The sequence below is a fragment of the Carlito syrichta genome, unplaced genomic scaffold (assembly GCF_000164805.1).
Source record: "Carlito syrichta isolate Samal-C Ts95f unplaced genomic scaffold, Tarsius_syrichta-2.0.1 Scaffold303148, whole genome shotgun sequence".
Lineage (NCBI taxonomy): Eukaryota > Metazoa > Chordata > Mammalia > Primates > Tarsiidae > Carlito > Carlito syrichta.
The window spans coordinates 35,411-57,291 of NW_007247244.1; the positions used below are offsets into that span (position 1 = coordinate 35,411).

General features: G+C 39.3%; 1 protein-coding gene across 1 annotated transcript in view; it reads right to left on the reverse strand.

The window, feature by feature from the left end:
* The window catches only part of LOC103260232 (potassium voltage-gated channel subfamily H member 1-like), a gene marked incomplete at its 3' end in the record, with an annotated part of 51,361 nt that overhangs the window by 29,140 nt on the left and 340 nt on the right, over nucleotides 1-21,881 (reverse strand). Inside the window, exon 2 of the mRNA XM_021712241.1 lies at nucleotides 3,297-3,420. Within this exon, the coding sequence (XP_021567916.1) occupies nucleotides 3,297-3,420 (124 nt within the window). The remainder of the gene's footprint in view (nucleotides 1-3,296; nucleotides 3,421-21,881) is intronic.

Consider the following 21,881-nt stretch of genomic DNA (forward strand, 5'->3'; position numbering starts at 1 on the left):
GGGGGGGGGGGGGGGGGGGGGGAATTGACTAAGAAAAGGAAGGAAAAAAGCATTTCAAGCAAAAGATGAGTAAATGCAAAGACACAAAGGTGAGCATCAAATTAATTCAGGAATGTGAATGTAGTTCAGTTCTGTATGACTGAAATACAGATAATGAGGGGAAAATTTGCAATCAATAATATAGAGAAGTAAGCAGAGGCCAGACCATGGAGGAGACCATAACATTATAAGCCATGGGAAGTAATTTAAACTTTATCCTGAAAGCAGTTGGGGACGTATGGGAAGGTTTTAAGCCAAAGAGAAACATAATTAGATTTCATTTTAGAGATACAACTCTGGGAGACTTTCTGGTAAAGATGGCTAAGTAAATTTGAACCACAGATTTTTTTCCTCTTCTAATTCTCAACAAGATAAATGAAATTAAATTTATTAGAGAAAACCTCAGGTTAGTAGAAGCTCTACCTATTAACACTGGTTCTCATCAGAAGCAGGAAAACTCCCAGGACTGTCCATCTTCCTGGGATCCTCACTGAATATGGTCTGAAGATGAAGGTTTATCCCTCTGGGAGCAGGATACACTCCCAACTAAGTAAAAGGAACCATGGCAGAGGACACTAACAAAATGCCAGAGAAGAAAAGCCATCTCTCAATGGGCCTAAAATGTCCAGTTCTCTGACAGTGGCTGCCCGTGGGTCCAGCAAGCATTTCTCATGCCCACCTTAGGCCTTCAGATAACAATAACAAGGAAGGACAGCAACAACCACTCCTTGAGTCTTAGGTGATGCACAGACAGTGGCACGGGATCCTAAATACACTTCTCATCTTCTAAAATTGTGCATGCTAAGTATTGTCTAACTTTTTCTTGATGACTTGAATCATAGAATCACAGAATTTCAGAGTTACAAAGAAGATCAGAGGTTATCAATTTCAATTCTTGATTTTAGATTGAACTACCAAGTCAAGTACCATGCTTAGCTTGATACTGGAACAGCCTTGGGCTTACTACAGGCTTCTGAAATCTGGCATCCCATAAGAAAAGAGTGCTAGCTGTTGACTTTATGAAATGTGTCACATTTGTTAATTTTTATGTCCCTTCCCAGTCCTCTGAGGAATGTGACTCTCTGTAGTTGTTCTTATGCATATCTCATGTGTAGTATTCTGCTTTGGCGTTGTACTCATTACCTATAAACCAGGAAAATAGAAAACGGAGCTTGCTGAATTATCTTTTAAAAGAAGACAAGATCAGGACTAATTTAGCCCTGCCTCAAAACAAGTATATTTCTCCTCTTTCTCTTCCCGGGTTAATTTTCTAAGTGACCTCCATTTACATGAAGTAATAATAGCAATTTCCTTCACAAGTAGAGCAAATCCCCGTAAAGTTGAAACTTTATGTAAGTGAAGTGCCAAAATCACACCCAGCTTTCATTAGTCATATGTACTTTTTCAAAGTGTATTTTACCAGTGGGTATGTTTCCTTTACCTAGACCTCAGATTGCAAATGTTTACAATGCACAAAATAAGTAAAAGAAGTTCCTGAGCTATCAGGAATATAGCTAGCACAGGAGTGTTTATTTCTAAAGAAGGGATACCTTCAGGCAATTAACTCCATTGCTTAGAATTGTGCAGAAAAGAAAAATGAGCTAAGTTAGCAATTTATTTTATCTTGTTTCCTTAAAGTGTCTGATTATATCCAATAAGAAGAAAGAATAGTAAGGAAAAGCTATTTAAGTCACACTAAAAAGTGAAGCTAACTTTCTTAATTTGTTCTGATTGTGTTTGTGCAACAGAGATGTACATGCAGACAGACAGTTCTATACATACTTAAGAGGACAATAGCACACAAAGAATATAACTCTATTGCATTAAGAGTTATTTCTAGGCTAGGCACGGTGGCTCAAGCACTTTGGGAGGCTGAGGTGAGGCTGAGGTGCTCAAGCACTTTGGGAGGCTGAGGCTGAGGTGAGAGGATTGCCTGAGCCCGGGGGTTTGAGGCCAGCCTGGGCAACTTGGTGAGACCTCATCTCTACAATAAATCACAAAAATTAGCTGGGCGTGGTGGTGTGTGTCTGTAGTTCCAGTTACTTGGAAGGCTGAGGCAGAAGGATCCCAGCAAGTAGAGGCTGCAGTGGCTGTGAGTGTGCCACTGCACTCCAGTCTGGGTGACAAGAGTCAGACTACAACTCATAAAAAAAAAAAAAAAAAAAAAAAGAGTTATTTCTAAAGCTTTGAACAGTGGGGGGAAATAACTTAAATTTCCCATGTCTTAGTCTCAAACATTTTTTAAAAATTTTTAATGAAAATATTTTCAAAGTATTTAATGCTTCTTTTTTAGGAACTCAGACATTTATTCTATTTTATTTTTAATACTTTTCACCAAAGTTTCTTGGCTGATTTAGTACATGAAAATGCAACTTCTAAAAACAGAAGACTATCCCTAGTCAGACAGTCTTCTCTAATCTTCATAGGTAAGTTTATTTCTTGATTTGGTAGGCTTGGAAAAGTGATTTCACTTCATGCAAACTCTACTGAAGAAAGAAGACTCCAAAGAAGGCAGGGACTGAGAAGAGGCAAAGGCTGTGGTGGGCCAAGACCTTATCAGTGCACGGCTGGGGAGTGTCTGACAGGATCCAGGCTACATGCTCAGCTGAACACCTTGAAGATGCTTTAAATGAGCTCTTCTAATACCACAGCCCAAGGACTTTGCTTGGTTAGTAACGCTGTCAAATACACCAGCTACACTGTTAGCACAATTTGCTAAGAGATCAGGGAGAGAAACATAACATCATGAATTAGAAGGCAACAAAATATTGTTTCTCTTCATTCTTTTCCGAAGGAAGACATTTTGGCTGAGGCAAAGCTCTATGAACAAGGCCCTTGTCTCCAACATTGTAGTTACTCTTCTTAAATGTTCATAAATTATTAAAGGTTATTTTAATCATCTAAAATTTCATTTCATTTTTATTTAATTTTCTTTGATCCTCTAACTTTCTTATTTAATTTAATCTAAAACTTTATGTACTTTTGAGTTTATGCTTTATAGACAGAACAGTTTTCCTGAATTCTTCTGGGTTCTCTCCCATCTTACTAACTGCAAATTTGTCAGTTATGGGAACCATATTTTACATCTGCTTAGATTTCCCCAGTACAAGTGCATGAACTAGAGAGGACATTGCAATAAATATTCCCGAATACACACTGAATGAAGTAAAGGTAATTCTCAAACAGAGTAAGCCATTTTCTTTTTCCAAAAGATACCATAACAGATTGTTCACCAGAACAAATCCAAACATAAATACCTGCAGGTACTGCTTTTTTGCATCACTTCTGCCCTGTGATAGCCAGACAGCTTGCAAAATCCATCATTGCTGTACACGATAGGCCAGTCCACTATCTGGGCATTCCCCAACACAAAATTAGTATCTGTTAAAAAAAAAAAAAAAGAAGAAGAAGAAAAAGAAAAAAAAGAAGAAAGAAAGAAAAGGGCATGTGAGGCAAGACATTAGTTGAGATTCGCTGAGGACATAAATAATGTCAACAATCCACATATTTCTATTTCCCTCCAAAATACATATACAGGAGGAATATGGTCCTGTGAGGAATACAAAAAAGGGTTTTAGAACTGAACATTTTAAATGCAAATGCTAACTAAGGTCACTGCACTCCAAAAAGATGTTAGTAAAGAAAGCATACTTAACCAGTCAACCGCAGAAATCCAGTGGATTCTCATGAGACATATTTAAATCTTAATTTTTTATCCCAGTAAAAGTATACTGATATTACAAAGCAAGAGAGAACCCAAAAGTAATGTCTTCTGGGCTCTGTCCAGCATCTTAGCCTTTTCAGTCTTTTGGCCAGAAGCTAAAAATGTGCCTTCTTGACCCTGATTAGAATTTGCTCATCCTGGGAGAAAGACTTCTCAGAGAAGCAGAGGGAGGGATGCTGAGCACTATCTCATGGAAAATACACACCATGGGACCCTCTGCTTGGTAAGGAATAGTGAGTGACTAGATTCTCTTAACACAAGAGCTTTGTAGAGGCTGATCAAGATGCTCACACAACACAATCCTCTCACTGATTTTGAGATGTTGCAGTCACAGAGTTGCTTTTGGGAGCCCTTTCACAGAGAAGTCACCTACCAGTCACTCGTAATGCAGGGTGTAGGTAGGCCAGGTATGTTTGGCTGGTGTTTCTCACTATTTCTCACACCTTTGAAAATCAAGTCTTCAATACTTTTTGTGCTCAGAAAATTAACTGTCCCTCCTTTCTTCTCAAGAACTTAAATTAAGCAAATAACATCCAGGACTTAAATATAAGTATTATTTTAGTTTGACTCCCTCCTCTCCACAGAAGACCCACCCACCTTCCCCCAAACCCACCCTCTGGAAAGGGTATTGTTTATGTATGTGTGTACACACACACACACACACACACACACACACACACACACACACACACGGACCAAGTAGAGTGAAATAATGGTAATATATAATGTCCTCATTTGATTGAAAGGTTAATTTTGTTCTAGGACAGCATTTACAATTTATTCACAATATGGATGACCATCCCTTCAGATGGGCTTCTCCATCTGGGAATCAGGAAAAAAAGTAGCTCCAAATGTAGAAAGCAGGGAAGGAAGCTAATTTAAAGTATTCGGTACCAAATGGTTCAAAGAATAGAAATCCCAAAAATTAGTTATCCAGGGGTAAAGGAGGTCAGGACTTGATGATATTCTTGATCATTAGGAACAACATAAAAAGTCAATAAAAATGTTCAATTTGAGAGTCAGGAGAGGGAATTAGAAACTCAAAATCCATACAAGAATAGAAACCAGATCATACTGTTACATCATTGAATAAATAAGATGAGCACCTTATTTCTAATTTTTAAAACCAATACTTAATCATACACAATAATATTTAACTATCATAAGTATCTTACTTTAATCTCACCAATTCTGATACTGTAAAAATACAGATGATAAAAGCTTAGAGAGGGAAATAATGAAGAGAATAATAGATGGTGTCTGTAGTTGATAAAATAAAAAGAAAGCCATAAATATTTTACTTTAAGTTGCAAAGGTAAACATTTATAATTATATTAGTAGCAGGGGGTAAGGAGTAAGATTAAGTAAACTAAGACCTCAGTTAAATTAACAGAAGCCAACAGATAATGTCTAAAATTGATAAATCTAGAAATAGCTATAATGCATGTTAAAGAGAGAGATGGCAGAAACTATAAGAAGAAAGAACTAAAATTAGAAGACATGGTCTCTGGTGAGTAGAATGGGAGAAGAGACAAGGCGCAGGATGATTGTTTTTCATTATAAGCTCTTCGGGTTTACTTTTGTAACCATGAACTTATTGACTTTGATAAAAATAAGTCCATACTTAATGTTTAATTAATTTAATCATAAAAGATTAATTTATTGATTGAATTTTTCATTTACTGAAAAATGAGAGCAAGATAGATTTCAAGTTCCATATATCACTGCAACTTCTAGTAAGAGTGTTCTGATCATCTTTTAAAGGTATTCATAGGCCATACAAGTCCACAAGTATTCCCACAGTTCCTGGGCTGCGTATTACAGTCCCACCTTGGAAAAATCAAGCCAAATAGCATCTTCTTTAACTTTAGAAAGGAAGCAGAAAAATAGGAAGTACAATAGGAATAGAATCGTCAGCCTATCATCCACTCAGTAGATTCTCATCATAGAATTTAAAATTCCAAAACCATTTCCTCTCACTGCTAACCCAAGAAAGAGATTATAGCTCCCAGGGAGCAAGGTTCCCTTGCCATTCTGTGATAGAAGTCTAGCAGTTCCCTGTTTTCTTCCCTGAGAGAGTGGAAGAAAAAATTATAGTCCCAGCCACCAGGCCTCCAACAGTAAATAAATTCTTTCCCCTCTCCCTCTCCTATTGCTAGCACATACATTCTCTTCTAAGTCTAAGCTACAAATATTTTGCCTGTAAATTACCTTTCAGAATACAATCTGTCTATAAGTTAGAGGCTACCCATACAAATATCATGACACCACATATATCATCAGGAACTAAGGGATTCCATGTAAGTGATATTCTAGGTATTGGAGAGAATGGGTACCATTTATTGATATTTATTCTGTACCTGGAACTGTTCTAAGTACTTTACCATATATTATGGTATTTTTTAACTTTTACATCAATCCTTGTGAGGTGCTGTTACTTTACTGAATGAAGTGCCAGATTTCATCTTTTTACTTATAAGAAAACTGAGTCTCTGAGGATGTACAGAGCCAGTTATACCAGGGCAGAGTTGGGATTTGAACCTGGGTCTATCCAACTTCAAAATCCATGCTTTTAATCATTTTACTACACAATCTCCTTATACTATTAAGTACTAAAATCAAACCATTTCTATATTGTCATCATATATTATTATTCTACCTTGTGATATACAATGATACCCTTAAGAAGTATTGATGTGGATATGAGTAATTGTTGCACCTCTAAATGCTTGGGTTCTCTTGCTTATCATTTCAATGTTCTATTTCTTCCATCACTTGAAAACTACCAACTTTTACTGATTAAAACTGTGTCTGACCTATTTCTATAACACTGCTGCTTCTACATAATAATAAAAGAAGATGAAGAATAATAGAAGGAGAAGAGGGAAGACTTTGTGCTGGATTCCCATGTGACAGTTGGGGATAAGAGAAAACACCACACTGAATGACCCAAAGATGCTGTTGGGAAAACCTGGTGATGTCAGCATTCTTGAGCCTTTCTCAGTTTCCATGGGGTCTGTAAAAGACCCAAAAGTTCCCACTGCCTTGTGGCTGCTGAATTTGCATAAACAGATGATTATCACAGTGAAGTGAGCTCACATTATAGCTAAGGGCTGCATATCAAACTGCTCAAACCTAGGATCAACTGGGGTAGGGGGTATCAGGCAAATATCAGAGATGAGCTGTAGGGCTAATGAGAGTCTAGATTAGATCAAGTCACACACAGAGACATATACACTGAAAAAAGAACATGTGTGTTGGGCTGCGGTTGGGGTAGCAAGTTTTGTTCAATTCAAGAGAATGGAACACAAGTTCACAAACTGTGGACTTTAGCCTCACAGATCAGGTGAGCATCCAGTGACCAGCAGACCAGAGACCATTCATAGAAACCTAGGGAACAAGAGAATAAAAATAAAGCCACACATTTGGAGGTTATGGGGCTCCCGAGGTCAAACAAGTGCCGTTTGCTTCCACCTCACACACTAACTTAGAGAAAAGCAATGGGGAACCAGCACAAGGACTCTTTGACAACAACTTTGCTTAGCCAAGGCTTCTTAATTCCTCCAGGTGGTTGGCCATATTCCTGATGGGTGAGAATGCCAAATAAGAGAGCTCCAGTGAAATGACACAGTTTCTAGCCAAATGCATGTATTCCACATCCAAACATAAATGGCTATGGGATTATTTACTGTTTTCCACACTCATTAAGTGGAAACCTAATTTGGAGCTAAGAAAAACTGAATTAAGGAAGTAACTTACTACATGGACAAAACATAAAAAATAATAATTTCTCACACAAATAAATGGAAAGATATCCCATGTTTATGGACTGAAAAAATGAATACTATTAAAATGTCTGTACTACCTAAAGTGATCTACAGATTCAATGCTATCCCCATCAAAATTTCAATGACATTCTCCACAGAAATTTTAAAAAATCCTAAAAGCAAATAGATTTGCTAAACTCATTCAAAATACCCTCATGGAAACACTGAGAATAATGTTTGACTAAATATCTGGGCACCCCATAGCCCAGTCAAGTTTACACATAAAATTAGCCATCACAAACACCAAAGCCAATGCTCTTAATTGTATAACTTCTGCAATAATCTATAATGGAAGCAGCATAGTTACAGCTTACAAATTCTGTAACACCCTTAAAATCCCTGGTAGTACTCTGGGTTTGGCAAGACTGAGTAGTGGGCTATAAGGTTCTATTTTGATAAAGAGTTTTTACATGGGCAACATTTATCCTTCCATATCTGGAGTTTCCACTGAGAGGAAGGAAAATCCACTGACTCTTAAAAAGAGGAAGTGTTAGAGTGAATACTTTTGTCTTCTCTCTGGATTCTTCTCACCATACTTCCATAATCATATTGATCAATCTACCAGTAAGTATCTCAGGAGCAAGAGGAATTCCCTGGGTGTCTTGACCCCTCAAATTTGCTTGTGCCACAGTATAGTGTGAGAAGAGAGAATCTGAGCTACTTGTCCCCTTATGGTACTTAGAACTACTTGTGACAGGCCCTGCTAGACCTCTGCTCTGTTAGCTCCAGCTTCTTGGCCTAGGAGTAGGCCAGCAACTCATAGTCTGGAAGCCAAGGTTTACACTTGGGGAAGGAGACAAATGGCATCACCATGTCCTCTAATCCAGTGTTACAGTAATAGAGCTGATTTCATATTTTGACCCTCATTTGGCTCCTTTAGTCTTCAACTGAGTAAAAATCTGAAGGCAGCGAGAGTGAAATGGGCTACAACACATGAACAAGGATCAAAGCTCGAAGACACCAAAAATACTGGGAGGTCATCCACTTTCCTGACTCCTAGCACTGACAACTCACACTGGTGAGATTCTTCATGAACACCTCCTGGAGAAGAGGCAACACATAACTCCTTCCAGAACGATGTTGGTGCTATATAGGTCTTTTTCACTTTCTTCTTTTAAAAAAAAAATTTTTTTTTTATAGATGAGACTAGCCCTTTACATATCTCAGGTCCACAACTCTATGATAGCTATTATAGTCAAAGCATCACTATAAACAGTTGAGATTATATTGGTAGCCCCTCAAGAAACCCTGCCTCCACATATTCATGTCCTTGTGTAATCTCCTCCTCTTGAACCAGGATGTGCCTATGATTTGCTTCAACCAACGGACTGCAGCAGAATTGATGCTGTGCCAACCCTAAGCCTAAGCTTTAAGGTCTGGCAGCTTCTGCTTCTGCATTCTCAGGAGCCCTGAGCTACCATGGAAGGAGTCCGGCTATGTTACTGGAGAGGCCATATGGAGGTTTCACAAGCAGAGGCCACCTACAGAAGTCCTGAGATTATATGGAAAAGAACCTGTTCAACAATTAAAACCAGTGGAAGAATGAGGGGTAAAAGATACCCTATCAACCCACTCTTCTTCCTCTCCAGAAATCCTTAGGGTTCTCCAAGCACAATTTGAAAGAACAACAAAGGGGACAACAACTAGTTTGGTTCTAGTCACGGTGTTGTCCCTAATGAGCTGTGGGTAAGTCACTTCAGTTCTATGGAACTCTCGGTATTTTTGGTATCTTGGAGCTTTGACTCTTGTTCATGTGTTGTAGCCCATTTTATTCTCATTGTCTTCAGATCTTTACTCAGTTGAAGACTGAAGGAGTCAAATGAGGGTCAAAATATGGAATCAGCTCTATTACTGTAACACTGGATTAGAGGACATGACAGTGCCATCAGGACAGGGTAGAGGGAAGCATGCTTCTGGCAGCAATACAATCTGACTCTCTAAGTAACTGGATATGTAACAAAGAATGGATTAGATAATGCCTCTGCAATCTGCAAGCCACCCCCCATGTGAAGTAATCAACCAGTCTTTACACTAAAATATCACTTTCTTAACTTCTGCATTCTGTACAGCCTGAGTCACTTCAAAAATAACAGAAACATCCTCTAAACTTAACTCTCACATTACAGGTGAGCCATGTTGTATCAGGATTTTGTTCACTGAAATTGTATGGATTTGGGACATGATGTGGTGTATAGTATTAATGTAAAAATGTGCCATATTGTCAAAGGATGCTGCAATAGAAATAAATCACACATTGGGGGATCCATTTATATATAGTGAACATAAATGTGTCTTTGGAAACAAATATATATCTTTTGCAAGTAGAATGTGTAACTTCCAGTCAGCCAATGGCCCACTCTGAAGCACCAAACCTGCCTCCAAATTCATATTTTCTAAGCTGATCAAGTCCTTCCTACATTGTTCAGTAAAATGTGTAGGTTCAACCTGGCTGCCCTTGCCATGATTTATTCATTGGCTCTCATCTGAAAGTCCCCTGCATCTCCAGATCTTTGATGCAAATTAGCCAGATTCTACTGCCTCCCTCTGATGCCTTTTTACCCCCCTGAGGGTCTGTAGCTGCAAGAGTGCTTGCAATTAAGTGTGAGGTTTCCTAAATTCAACCTTCCTCAGCCCACACACAGTTTCCTCTGGCATAAAACAAACATTCTCTAAAAATGTAAGACTCCCTTCCCCCTGTCATGTAAAGTTTCTTCAGCTGATTGAGGCATGAGCCAAACTGCAGTAACCAGAAGTGTCAAAATCATTCCAAACCTACCATTTGCCCATAAAACATAACATAGAGATATTCTAAAAAGAAATTATTTAAAAATTGCTTTTCATCATAATTACCATAAATAACAAAGGAGAAAATAACTAAAGCAGTGACTTAGAAAAGTGACTCAGATTGAGCAATTACACAGATAAAAGCTACATTCAGCAAGCAGTTCCCTGCCAACACTGGTTATTTGGAGGGCTACAGTAAATATTTCACAATAAACTTCTAATAACTTGAGATATTTTACTTGGAAGAGAACATTTCTTCCTGACACTTTGTAATGTTACAGATTTCTAAGGATAGCAGTACTCTTACAAAAAGCAAGTCGGAGTAAAAATATATTTCCCTTTATTTTAGAACATGAAATAAGAGAAAGATTCTGATTGAGATAAATGATGAGAATAAGAGCTATGTATATAAGACCAGGAAACAATAGTTCGATTTACCTGAACCTAAATAAAATTAATATCAGAAATTACTTTTTTAAAAAAGATCAAGATTTAGTAGTATTCAGGAGAATGAAGAGGATGGAATGGAAAGCAAGAAGTTAAATCAGTATGATGCACCTCAATAACACATCTAAAATCTTTTTTTTTTTAGTTGGAGTCTCACTCTGTCACCCAGGCTGGAGTGCAGTGGCACACTCACAGCTACCCAACGTCGGCCTGCTGGGCTCAGGCGATCCTACCACCTCAGTCTTCTAAGTAGCCAGAACTACAGGTGTGTGCTACCACACCTGGCTAATTTTTTGATTTATTGTAGAGATAAGGTTTCACAAGTAGCCCAGGCTGTTCTCAAATCTGTGGGCTCAGGCAATTCACTCACCTCGGTCTCCCAAGTGCTGGGATTACAGGCTTGAGCCACCACACCTGGCCACATCTAAAATCATAATAACAGCAGAAGTCATCTTGTATCTCTATTTTTTCAACAATAAAATACCATGAAAATAACTCTTCTAAACTGTCAAGGGCCCGATCTTTGCACAAAACAAACTGAATTCCCAAGAGCTTCAATAGCGATTTGTTTTCTTTGAGTCTAATATCCTATAGAAATACATTTTTTTTTTTAGAGATGGTTTCACTCTATCACTCAGGCTGGAGTGCAGTGGTATGTGATAATGGCTTATCATGGCTTCAAACTCCTGGGCTCATGCAATCATCCTGCCTCAGCCTCCCAAGTAGCTGGGACTACAGGCATGTGCCATCACACCCAGCTAAGAAATACATTTCTTATTAAATCAGTAAATTACAATGAAGAAAGAGATTTCAATTTCAAAAGTTAACTCAAACACTTGATTTACTGGGTAGTCACTCCTAAGTACATGGTTTCAAAGCATGACCTCCATCTTCATTCAGCATGAAATTTAAAAAAACTTAAAGCAGTAAAAACAGAGGAGTAAGCTTCACAAGAAGTATGAAAGGAAAGAAAGCACACATGAAAATGTGTTGAAATATAGACTTTTATTACTGAACTATATCTTAATAAACAAGAGGTCAGTGCTATGTTGAATTACTGCTAAGAAATATTTGTGTGATCAATTATTAAAAAGTGGTTCAGCCGGGCTCGGTGGCTCAGCCTGTAATCCCGTGCCTTTGGGAGGCTGAGGTGAGTGGATTGCCTGAGCCCACGGGTTCGAGACCCGCCTGGGCAACTTGGCGAGACCTCATCTCTACAATAAATCAAAAAATTAGCCGGGCATGATAGCGTGTGCCTGTAGTTCCAGCTACTTGGAAGGCTGAGGCAGAAGGATCGCCGGAGCCCAGCAGGTTGAGGCTGCGGTCGCCGGGAGCAGCCACTGCACTCCAGTCTGGGTGACAGAGTGAGACTCCAACTCAAAAAAAAAAAAAAAGTGGTTCAATAGATTAGTCAATCAGATATTTTATTCTAATATGTTATAGTCATAATTTCTTAATGCATATCTGTATATAATATGGGCACTTTGAACAAAAAGTCTTAGACAATCATTGAATAACAAACAAATTCATTCTCAGAACTCAAAGTAACTCAAAGTGAGCATTATAAAAATATTAACTACTACTAAGAAAAGGGTTTTTTTAAGACGTTAGTTTTACATTAACCTCCTATGTTGTTTCAAGACTTGGATAGGGGCTGGGCTCGGTGGCTCAATCTGTCATCCCAGCACTTTGGGAGGCCGAAGCAAGTGGATTGCCTGAGCCTGTGGGTTCCAGACCAGCCCAGGCAACTTGGCCAGACCTTGCTCTACAATAAAATAAAAAATAGCCAGGCATGGTAGCATGCGTCTGTAGTTCCAACTACTTGGAAGACTGAGGCTGAAGGATCGCTGGAGCCCAGAAGGTCAATGCTGGGGTGGCCGTGAGCATGCATGCCACTGCACTCCAGCCCCCAACTTCCCCGTATGACTTTATCTGCACCATGCTACATAACACAAAACTCTATATCCTTTCCCCCAACCCACCTCCCCAGTCACAGAAGACAAGACCAGAAGTGAACAACTGGCCAAACAACCCATAGTCAGAGCTTGGCCAATTAGAATCTCTCTCCAGAACAAAACTAAGACACTAATACTGAGGGATGTGTAGAGTTGAGCCATCTTTGACCACATGATGCTGGTGATGAAGTGGAGAAAAGTGGTCTTGAGAGAGAAAGAGGGAGCTCAGACTGACACACAGCAGAACAGTTACTAAGGCCATTTGAAGGGAGAACTGGACAGACGGAGACAGACAAGCAGGCAGGAGAAGAGATGGACAGATGGAGGTAGAGACTACAGAGACAGATAGCAAACAGGGACAGATGCACAGTGGCAGAGACAGACAGATGGCAATGACAGAGGTAGAGATGAAGATAGGTGGCAGACAGTGACACAGACTAAAGGCATACAAGAACAGAAACAGGCAGGAAGAGAGACAGCTGGGGAAAGGAGAGGAGAGAGTGAGAGGATGAAGGGATACTGGGCATGGGGCAGGACAGGTCCACAGAGAGTGCAAAAGCACGAGCCAAGAGCAAGACCTAGAGAGTGAGTCAGAGACCAAGAGAGAAGAGGACATGAGAGACTAAGGCAAGAGAGTGAGACCAAAAGCCAGAGAAGAGAAAGAGGAAAACCAGGAAATTCAAAGAGAAAGTGTTAGGATTGGGAAGCTGGAGAAAGGGTGACATTTTAAATTACAAGAATACACAGAAAAGTGACTCAATCAATGAAGTTAGGCTGGGGCATAGTTCTTGAGTGTTCTAGCTAGTCAGGAAAATATAAAGTGGAATTACATCTGACAAAAGCAGAATGACTAGAATTTAGGACCTCTTCTTTATTTTTATTTATTTATTTGCTTGTTTATTTATTTAGAGTCAGAGTCTCACTCTGTTGCCCAGGTTGGAGTGCAGCGGTACACTCACGGCCACCCCAGCATCAACCTGTTGGGCTCAGGCAATCTTTCCGCCTCAACCTTCCAAGTAGCTGGAACTATAAGCGCGGGCTACCATGCCCGGCTAATTTTTTGATGTATTGTAGAGACGAGGTCTCACCAAGTTGTCCAGGCTGGTCACAAACCCCTGGGTTCAGGCAATCCTCTCAGCTTGGCCTCCCAAAGTGCTGGGATTACAGGCTTGAGCCACGATGCCTGATTGAACCTCTTCTTTAAAAAAATATCAGTTATCCTTTCAAAATGGCACATTGAACATAAAAATCTTCTACCCTGAGTGATGAAACAGGAACATGAAAATACTTCATCAAGCTTGTAGGTGACCAACTAACTGAACTAAAAAGCAAGGGCAGATATATGCTACCTTCATCAGGCAGAACACAGGTGTTTTGCATTTTGAAAGGAGTACCTTTATGCACATCTCACCAAGTTCACCACATGACTAATACTGGTCTGGACAAAAGGCCAGATACCACTTCATACAGAAAACAAGCAACTGGTTCCTTAAGTCAGAGTCTCAGCAGGAAAATATGACACACTAAATGGGTAAATTGAGAAGTCTTTTTAATAAAAGAACTATTTACAAAGGCATGGGTGAAGCCATAGGCAGTAGTGTGCTGACAAACCAATCGTGGGGAAAAAAGAGCCCTAATTTATAGCATTTTCCAATTTCTAAGGTGTCAGTACTCCCACTATGGCAGTTTTCAAGTTTCCAAAGTGAAGTCCCTGAACCAGGAATAGAGAAGAGATGCACATAATCAGATCTTAGGAGGTAGTACCAGTCAGCAGCAACCTGCTCTAGCACACCACAGAGGAAAACCTCAAGAGATAGTGCAGTACCCTGGGGTTAGTAACAACTTGAAGCTTGTATCCTCCCCCCCTACCGACACCCAAAAAGAGCAAGCTGGAGATGGACCTTTAATCAAAGAAAAATAGGCTACAATGACCTCACAAGGAGGGAACAAGGAAAGTAACTACAATCTCTCTCTGCCCTCCCATCTCATGTAGTATGCCCTACAAACTGACGCCAGCCAGGAGCCAGAAAACAAGGGAGCCTACAGATGTCACCTATATAGGTCAGCCTCCCAGGACACAGAACAGGTTAGAGAAGAAAAGAAAGTGGTTCTAGAGAGACAAACAGAAGACATGCAGTACATTGGCTCAAGTAGAGGCTTAAAACACAACCTTCATGATAGCAGCATAGAACTCTAATATACTCAGTCCCAATAATGCTTAGGGAAAACAAGTAAATAAAATGAAAGTTTAAAATTCCATTTATCGCTCAAATTAACTCCATTTTATTTGTCATGGTCATAATGTTCTAGTCTAAGACACATTTGCCAACTTCACTCTTAAATACAAACCAGTTAAGCAGCAGATCTACACCAGTAAAATTTGACAGTATAATATCATCTTTCAAATGCTGACTCCAGCGCTCTGGGAATGCCAGTGGAGGATGTCTACATCATTGCTTTAAGGGAGGAAAAAGGAAATGAGAGGCCATTTCTCTTCTTTACAGAAGTACCTAATGTGATTGCAGAATCTTTGAAAAGCTATGAGAAACAATGGGTTTGAGGCACTCGCAGTTAATAATTACAGTGATAATTATAGGATTGTCTCAGTTAATTTCAGATCATCAGTTTTATGAAACATAGGACTAATCAAAAGAATTGTCATTTTAATTTACATAATTAACCATCTTAGTATGAGTAAGCAAATTAACTATTGGCATAACTCTATAATACCTAATCAGAAGAATTTTAAGTAGTTTTGCCATCAATAGGAGAGCTTAACTGTTAGAGCAGAAACCATGAGAACCGAAGGAGATACTAAAGTTGCCAGAATGTAATCTGTTCAGCAAGAATGAATGTGTATAGAGAGCAACCAGAGCACTGAACAAATTCTAGAATCTAGGATATGCTGAAAACTCGCAATAGTGGATGAGCAACGCAAGACAGTGTATCAAAGAAGACACAGCACTGGGATATCCCAAAGGAATTAGGTGCTTTTTTTTTTTCTTGAGGAAACATCAACCACATCAAAACAAAACTTCACACAGTCTGCAATCTTTTCCTTTTAGTTCACTTATGGGATCTGGTCATCCCACATCCAACCTCACAAAAAAAAGAAATAGCTATAAAATCTAAGAATAATTTTCAGTGAGGTGTTTATAAGGGAAAAGTATGTAGTAAGTGTAGAATCAGTATAACATCTCTTAAATCTTTGGAGAGGTTTACAAAGCATGTTGGTCTTCATCTTAGATTCCTCAGTGAGACCCAATATCACAAAAGTCCCACTTATTTTGGTATTCTCAGTGTTTAGCACAGTATTGGGCATGTATGAGGTCCACTATGCTTAAAAAATCAAACCATAAGATAGCCTTTCATTTTGTTGTAATTTTCCTTTGAGTTTTGATTCCTCTACTAAATCTGTGCCCTCCCTTCAGTCATTTTATTTATTTCACTGAAACAAACATAAATCATTCACTTCCTAGTTCATTCTCCCTTCCAGCTCTAATTCTTACATAATCTCTGTCCCCAGGGTTTATTGCTTTTCAATTTCAGAAAATGAATCTCCTAAACACGCACACACCAAAAAGACCTCACCACCCTTGCATGTGCCCTTTGCACATAATTCTAACTGTACAAGTCTTTCACGTCACTTACAATCACGTGTGAGGGAGTTCCTCAGTGAGAACATTTAAACACACAGTAGATACTGATGCCTCCCAAAGGGCAAGAGCAAGTTTTGTTTTTGTTTCACTTTGGTCATGTGCTCACTATTAACATAACTCTACATGACCCTGTTTTGTTAGTTACTAGACTGTTTGGGCAATGTCACTATTAAAGAAAAAAAAAGAGGAGAAAATGCCAAACGTTGACAAGGATATGGAGTGACGGAAACTCTCATACACTGCTGGTGACAATGTAGATTGATACAAACCCTTTGGAAAACTGTTTGGCAGCATCTACCAGATGCAGCCTAGGTATATGAGTATATCCAAGAGAAATTTACACCCACATGCCTCCAAAAGATATATGCAAGAATGTTTGTAGCAGCATTAACAGCCCAAAACTGGAAACAACCCACATACCCATCAACAGCAGAATGAATAAACAAAATGTGTGATATGGGCATACCATAAGGTATTATACAGCAGTGAAAATGAATCAACAGTACATGCCAGAACATGAGGAATGGCTACCTGACAAAAGAATACATGCTATATGATCCCATGTATATAAAGCTCCCAATCAGATAAAAATACCTGTAGTGTTTAAGAATGCAAAACAAGGTGATACAATTATGAGGAAAAGCAAGAAAGCAACTGCCATAAAATCAGGAGATGGCTCCCTTCAAGAGGAGAGTAATGGTGTCGGGATCAGGAAGGTCCCAGGCGGCATCTGGAGTGCTGGCAAGATTCTATTTCTTGATATGGATGGTGATGACACACAGTGTTCACCTTATAGAAATGTGTCAAGCGCTACAAAATTGTTTTACATAGTTTTCTATTTGTAGCATTAAACAATTTAAAAGGTCAAAAGAGGGGAAGAATCAAGACAAAATAACTGTTATCAAAAAGATCTTTTTAAAGGCTTGCAGCTGAAAAAAGCAGTGAGCTAGGTCAATTTAGTTTCATGGGGCAGACCTCAAATGAGTGGTAGTTATAAGAGAAAGATTTTGGTGAGAACAAACAACAGCAACAAAAAAAGGTAGAGGAGGAGAAGGCGGTAGAGAGGCGAAGGAAAGAAAAAAAGAAACTAGTTCACAATCATAGCTGCTTAAAAACAGAATATTCCTCGTAAGAAAGTGAGTGTCCCATCACTGAAGCTAGTCAAGCATGGGCTGGATAACCACTGGGAGGAATGTTCTGGACAGGTTTCAAACAATGAAAAAGGAATTGTATAACATGTCCCTTCAGACCTAAGATTCTGTGATTCTATTTCTCTTTCTTATCATCGTAGGTGTGGCCATTTAGAGACAGAAATACAGAAATAGAAAAAAAATCAAAATGATAGTTCAAATGTCCTAAATGTATAAAGCAGACACTCACTCTATGAAAAGAATTCCTTTGAATAAATAACTAAAGTAGATTAGATTTTAAATGTTTGTTCACAGCCCATTAACTAACAAAAATTAAAAGGAAGGGAAGAATTGAAGAGTTTCAAGGTAATGTTCAAGAAACCACTGCCAGATGAAATCCAACCATAAATGAAGAACCGGCATCTGAAAGAATGAAGCCAAGCATTCAATTTACCCACAGTGTTCCTCAAATGCATCTCACCTTTTAAGTTAAAATGTTAAAATAGATACATTTCATAAAAATCATGGAGTTTGGAAGCTTTATTGCCTCAACATTAAATCACAAGGCTTCATCCTCCACTCTCCCAGCTAACATCAGTCAATAGATTTAACTTTTTGATACTTTTGGAGAAAGACAGCGAGGCCTTTGCTGAAGGTTATCTTACAGCCCACTATAAGAAAAACAAGGTCTGCTGATCTGGTGGTAATCCAGATTATCACTCACTCCCCTTTTAGAGCCACATGGATTTTTAACCAGTTTTCTGTTTTATAAATATTACCATGGCTCAACACATCTATGAGAAGACACAACATTACCCATGGCTCTCATCCTGTTTGCTAACTAATTATATCAACAACCTGAACCAACTTAACACTATACAAAAACACAGCTGATTTAGCAATCTGTAAATTATACATGTACATAAATCTGTACCAAAATGTGCTGCATTTCACGCCTGCTAATGTGCATGGATTCTTACTGGCACCTATAATTGTTTGATATAGGTTCCTGAACACTAAAACATATGTTCTGCCTAGAATGGGACCATTTAGACTAATATTTTTGTAGTTTCCTGGCACCAAGGTCTGCCAGCCTTCCTCAGGCAGATCTCCTATTTGCTTCAGTGAGCATTCTGACAACGAGTGCCTGCAGATTTAAGCAACTATCAAAAAATATTCTGGAACAACACTTTTCAGCCATGAATATAAAGAGAAACAGGCTGGCTTTGCCTATATGGCAACAAAGCCAGTAGAATTTAAAATAATCACTCACATGACCATAAGCAAAAAGAATCTGGGGTATTAATTATTCCCACTGACTACTTTCAACAATCCAAAACACAGATAATTATCAAATCTTTCCTTCAAATGAGATTCAAAATGTATCAAAGAAAGTTAAAGTAGATTTTAGTGCCACCAAAACTGGTAAACATCTTAACAGTGACAGACCTAAATAACAGTTGCAGCCAGTCAACAGTTTGGAACAGGGGTAAGAACCTCGAACCAAGATTCACTAGAATGTAACTTACTAACTGTAAGGAGGGTATCTTGTTTTCCACTATATCTTCAGTGTTCAATAAATACATTCAATAAATTTGAGTTGAATGAATAAACTAAAACAACTGCCAACCAGTCCCTGATCTGCCTCTAATTGCATTTTTCTAACTCTGCCTGTTACTAACTATAGGTAAATCACTTAACCTGAGGATTCTTAGTTCCTTCAACTCTAAAATGGAGACACTGTGTCTCTTCTGATAACTTATGAGGATCAAAGGTGATATTCTGTGAAAAGTGACTTGGTACTTTGTAATAGGGCATACAAATGTTAAGTGCCTGTTACCCTGCCTGTGCCTTCGGATAAACCACTGACAGAGGTGAAAGACTGCACTTCCTTGAAATATAATTAGCCTCTCCTTTGCCCTACTATTCTGTTCAGATGTGGTAGCATGGCTGTTAGCCAAAATGGATGTTGTTCTTGTTGTTATAACATTTTATTTAATCTCCACTGGGAAATTATGCTTCTTGAGAGAATATAATGGTAACACAAGAAAAGGTTTTTGCATGGTATACAGTAAAGAACATGTCACTGGAGTCACGTGGGTTGGGGCTTCATCTACTCTCCCCTTGAATACTTGAGGAAAGTCACTTGCATCAATTTCTTTATCTCTACAATGATGGAGAAGATGAGGCAGACGAGACAACATTTAAGGTCTGACTCATCCTACAGTTCTGTGATGTCCCAGACACCAGATAGTCAAACAACCCAAAACAAAACCAGTTCTATTATTCGTTACCATATAATATGAATAGATTTTTTTAAGGATGATGAAAATAGCTACATGGACTAAGTCATAAGGGCTGGAGAAACAATAATGCTCCAAGAAGTCTACGTGATAGAGATCCTCCAAAAAGCAGCAGCCTCAGGCCCCATCTGCTCAGTCACTTTGAATGACTCAATATTCCTAGGACTCAGTTTTCTGATCTGTTAAAGAGGAACATTAACGCCACACAAGACCAATGGGAGAAAATACCTAATAAAATGATCATAAAGGATGACTATTTAAAGGTAAAATGCTATATAAATACTTTAATGTCCAAAAAAAGGCTTGTGGATAGAACAAGACAATCAATATCTCTAAATAGACTTTTTCCATCAGAGTAAATAGAATAATGCATGCGGATATTGTGATATTTCTGAGTTCACATTTTTTCTTCCATTTGTGTTCAAGAAATATCGTGAAAGGGATAACTAAAAAATAAAATCCCACAGTTCAAGATCAGAATCATTTCTTCTGAAATAATAGATAATTTTAAAAGTTCATCCCACTCTCTCAAGAGATGCTGTTCATTTGGTTGGTTAGCTGAAATCAAGCTGTTGGAACTGGTGCTGAAAGGACAATACCCACGCTAAAAAGATTTCTAGCAACTTATTCTATTGACATTCTATGTATGCTTACAGAGGGAAAGTGGATCTAAGAAGATCCGCTAAACTAGAAGGTGTTCTGCCTTCTCAGCGCTATGATTCTTAAGATCCTCCTACAAACCCAAGGAACCTTGTGACTGTCACATGTAAGAATCTCTTCCTGCTACTTTCAGTCAAAAACATCACAGTATACATTAAATACTAAGTTTCCCCTTAACAGGCCAATAACAATAGCAATGACAACACAGTGACTCTTAAATAGTGATTTTATTTGAAAATTCATGAACACCTCCAGCTTTTTTGTGGCAGAAGAGTTCATTGTAGCTGTTCACATAGTGATTATCATCCCCTTGCATCTCCAGGTAATGATTGTGACCTAAGCCACCTTTGTAAGATTGAATAAGGAAGACCTTGAAGGGAAAGGTAACTGACCAGAAACACTGTTAACAATCTCATTCTTAAGACTCACATGATAAGCTAATGATCATTTCTAGGAAAGTAATTAAAATAATACATGATGATTTGCTATGCTAGTTGATAAGCGTTTTATCAAAAGATAAACTTAAATCACTTTTTAATGGAAGGGTATTTATCAGTAGCATAAGTCACTTTCCGTGCCCTTCCCCTGAATCCCTAACTAAATCCAAATGGGAGCTCATCATTTTAAACACAAGCTCCTTAAGGCTCTGAAACCGTAGTATTTGCACATTATTAAAACCCATTTCCTGAGTTAGCTCCTCGTGTCCTACTCCTCCCGGCAGAAGAACGTCAACCGTCTCTGGAAGGAGAGAGTCCAGGACCCCACCCCGTGAAGAGCATCTCGGGCTTGGCTTGCTGTCATTGCAGCCCTTTGATAGACTGGCGTGCGAGGGTCCGGAAGGCGTTTGAATTTCTTCCTTTCTATCCTGCGCCCAGGGCCGTCGCCTCCCAGCGCTTCGCGTGCTACTTGCTGTCCATCGTAATGCCACAGGGAAGCAGATGAGGGCTGAGGCTCGGTTTATTGGGTAATGGGTCTATTTATAGGCTTGGTGAGTTTGGGAACGTATAGGCGAGCAACACTTACGGGTGACATAAAGCACAGTTGTGGGTTTGGAAGAGAGGAGCTATAACAGGTTCGTACCTGTGACCACTTGGCCCGCCTGCACCTGTGCCCTCCCCTTCGCACCTGACTCCAGGACCGCCATCTGCCTCTCACGAGCCTTCGCTTAACCCCGCAGGGCGAGGGCGGGCGCGGGGGTAGGATCCGGCCGCCGACCGCACCTCCCTAAATCCCCACGTCCCGACACCTCGGACTTCGCGGCAGGAGGGCAAGGGGGTGGCAGCCGCATTCTCCCCTTCCGAGGGGGCCGGACCGGAGTTGCCGGTCTTCGCCGCCGGCTCCGCCCGGGGAGAG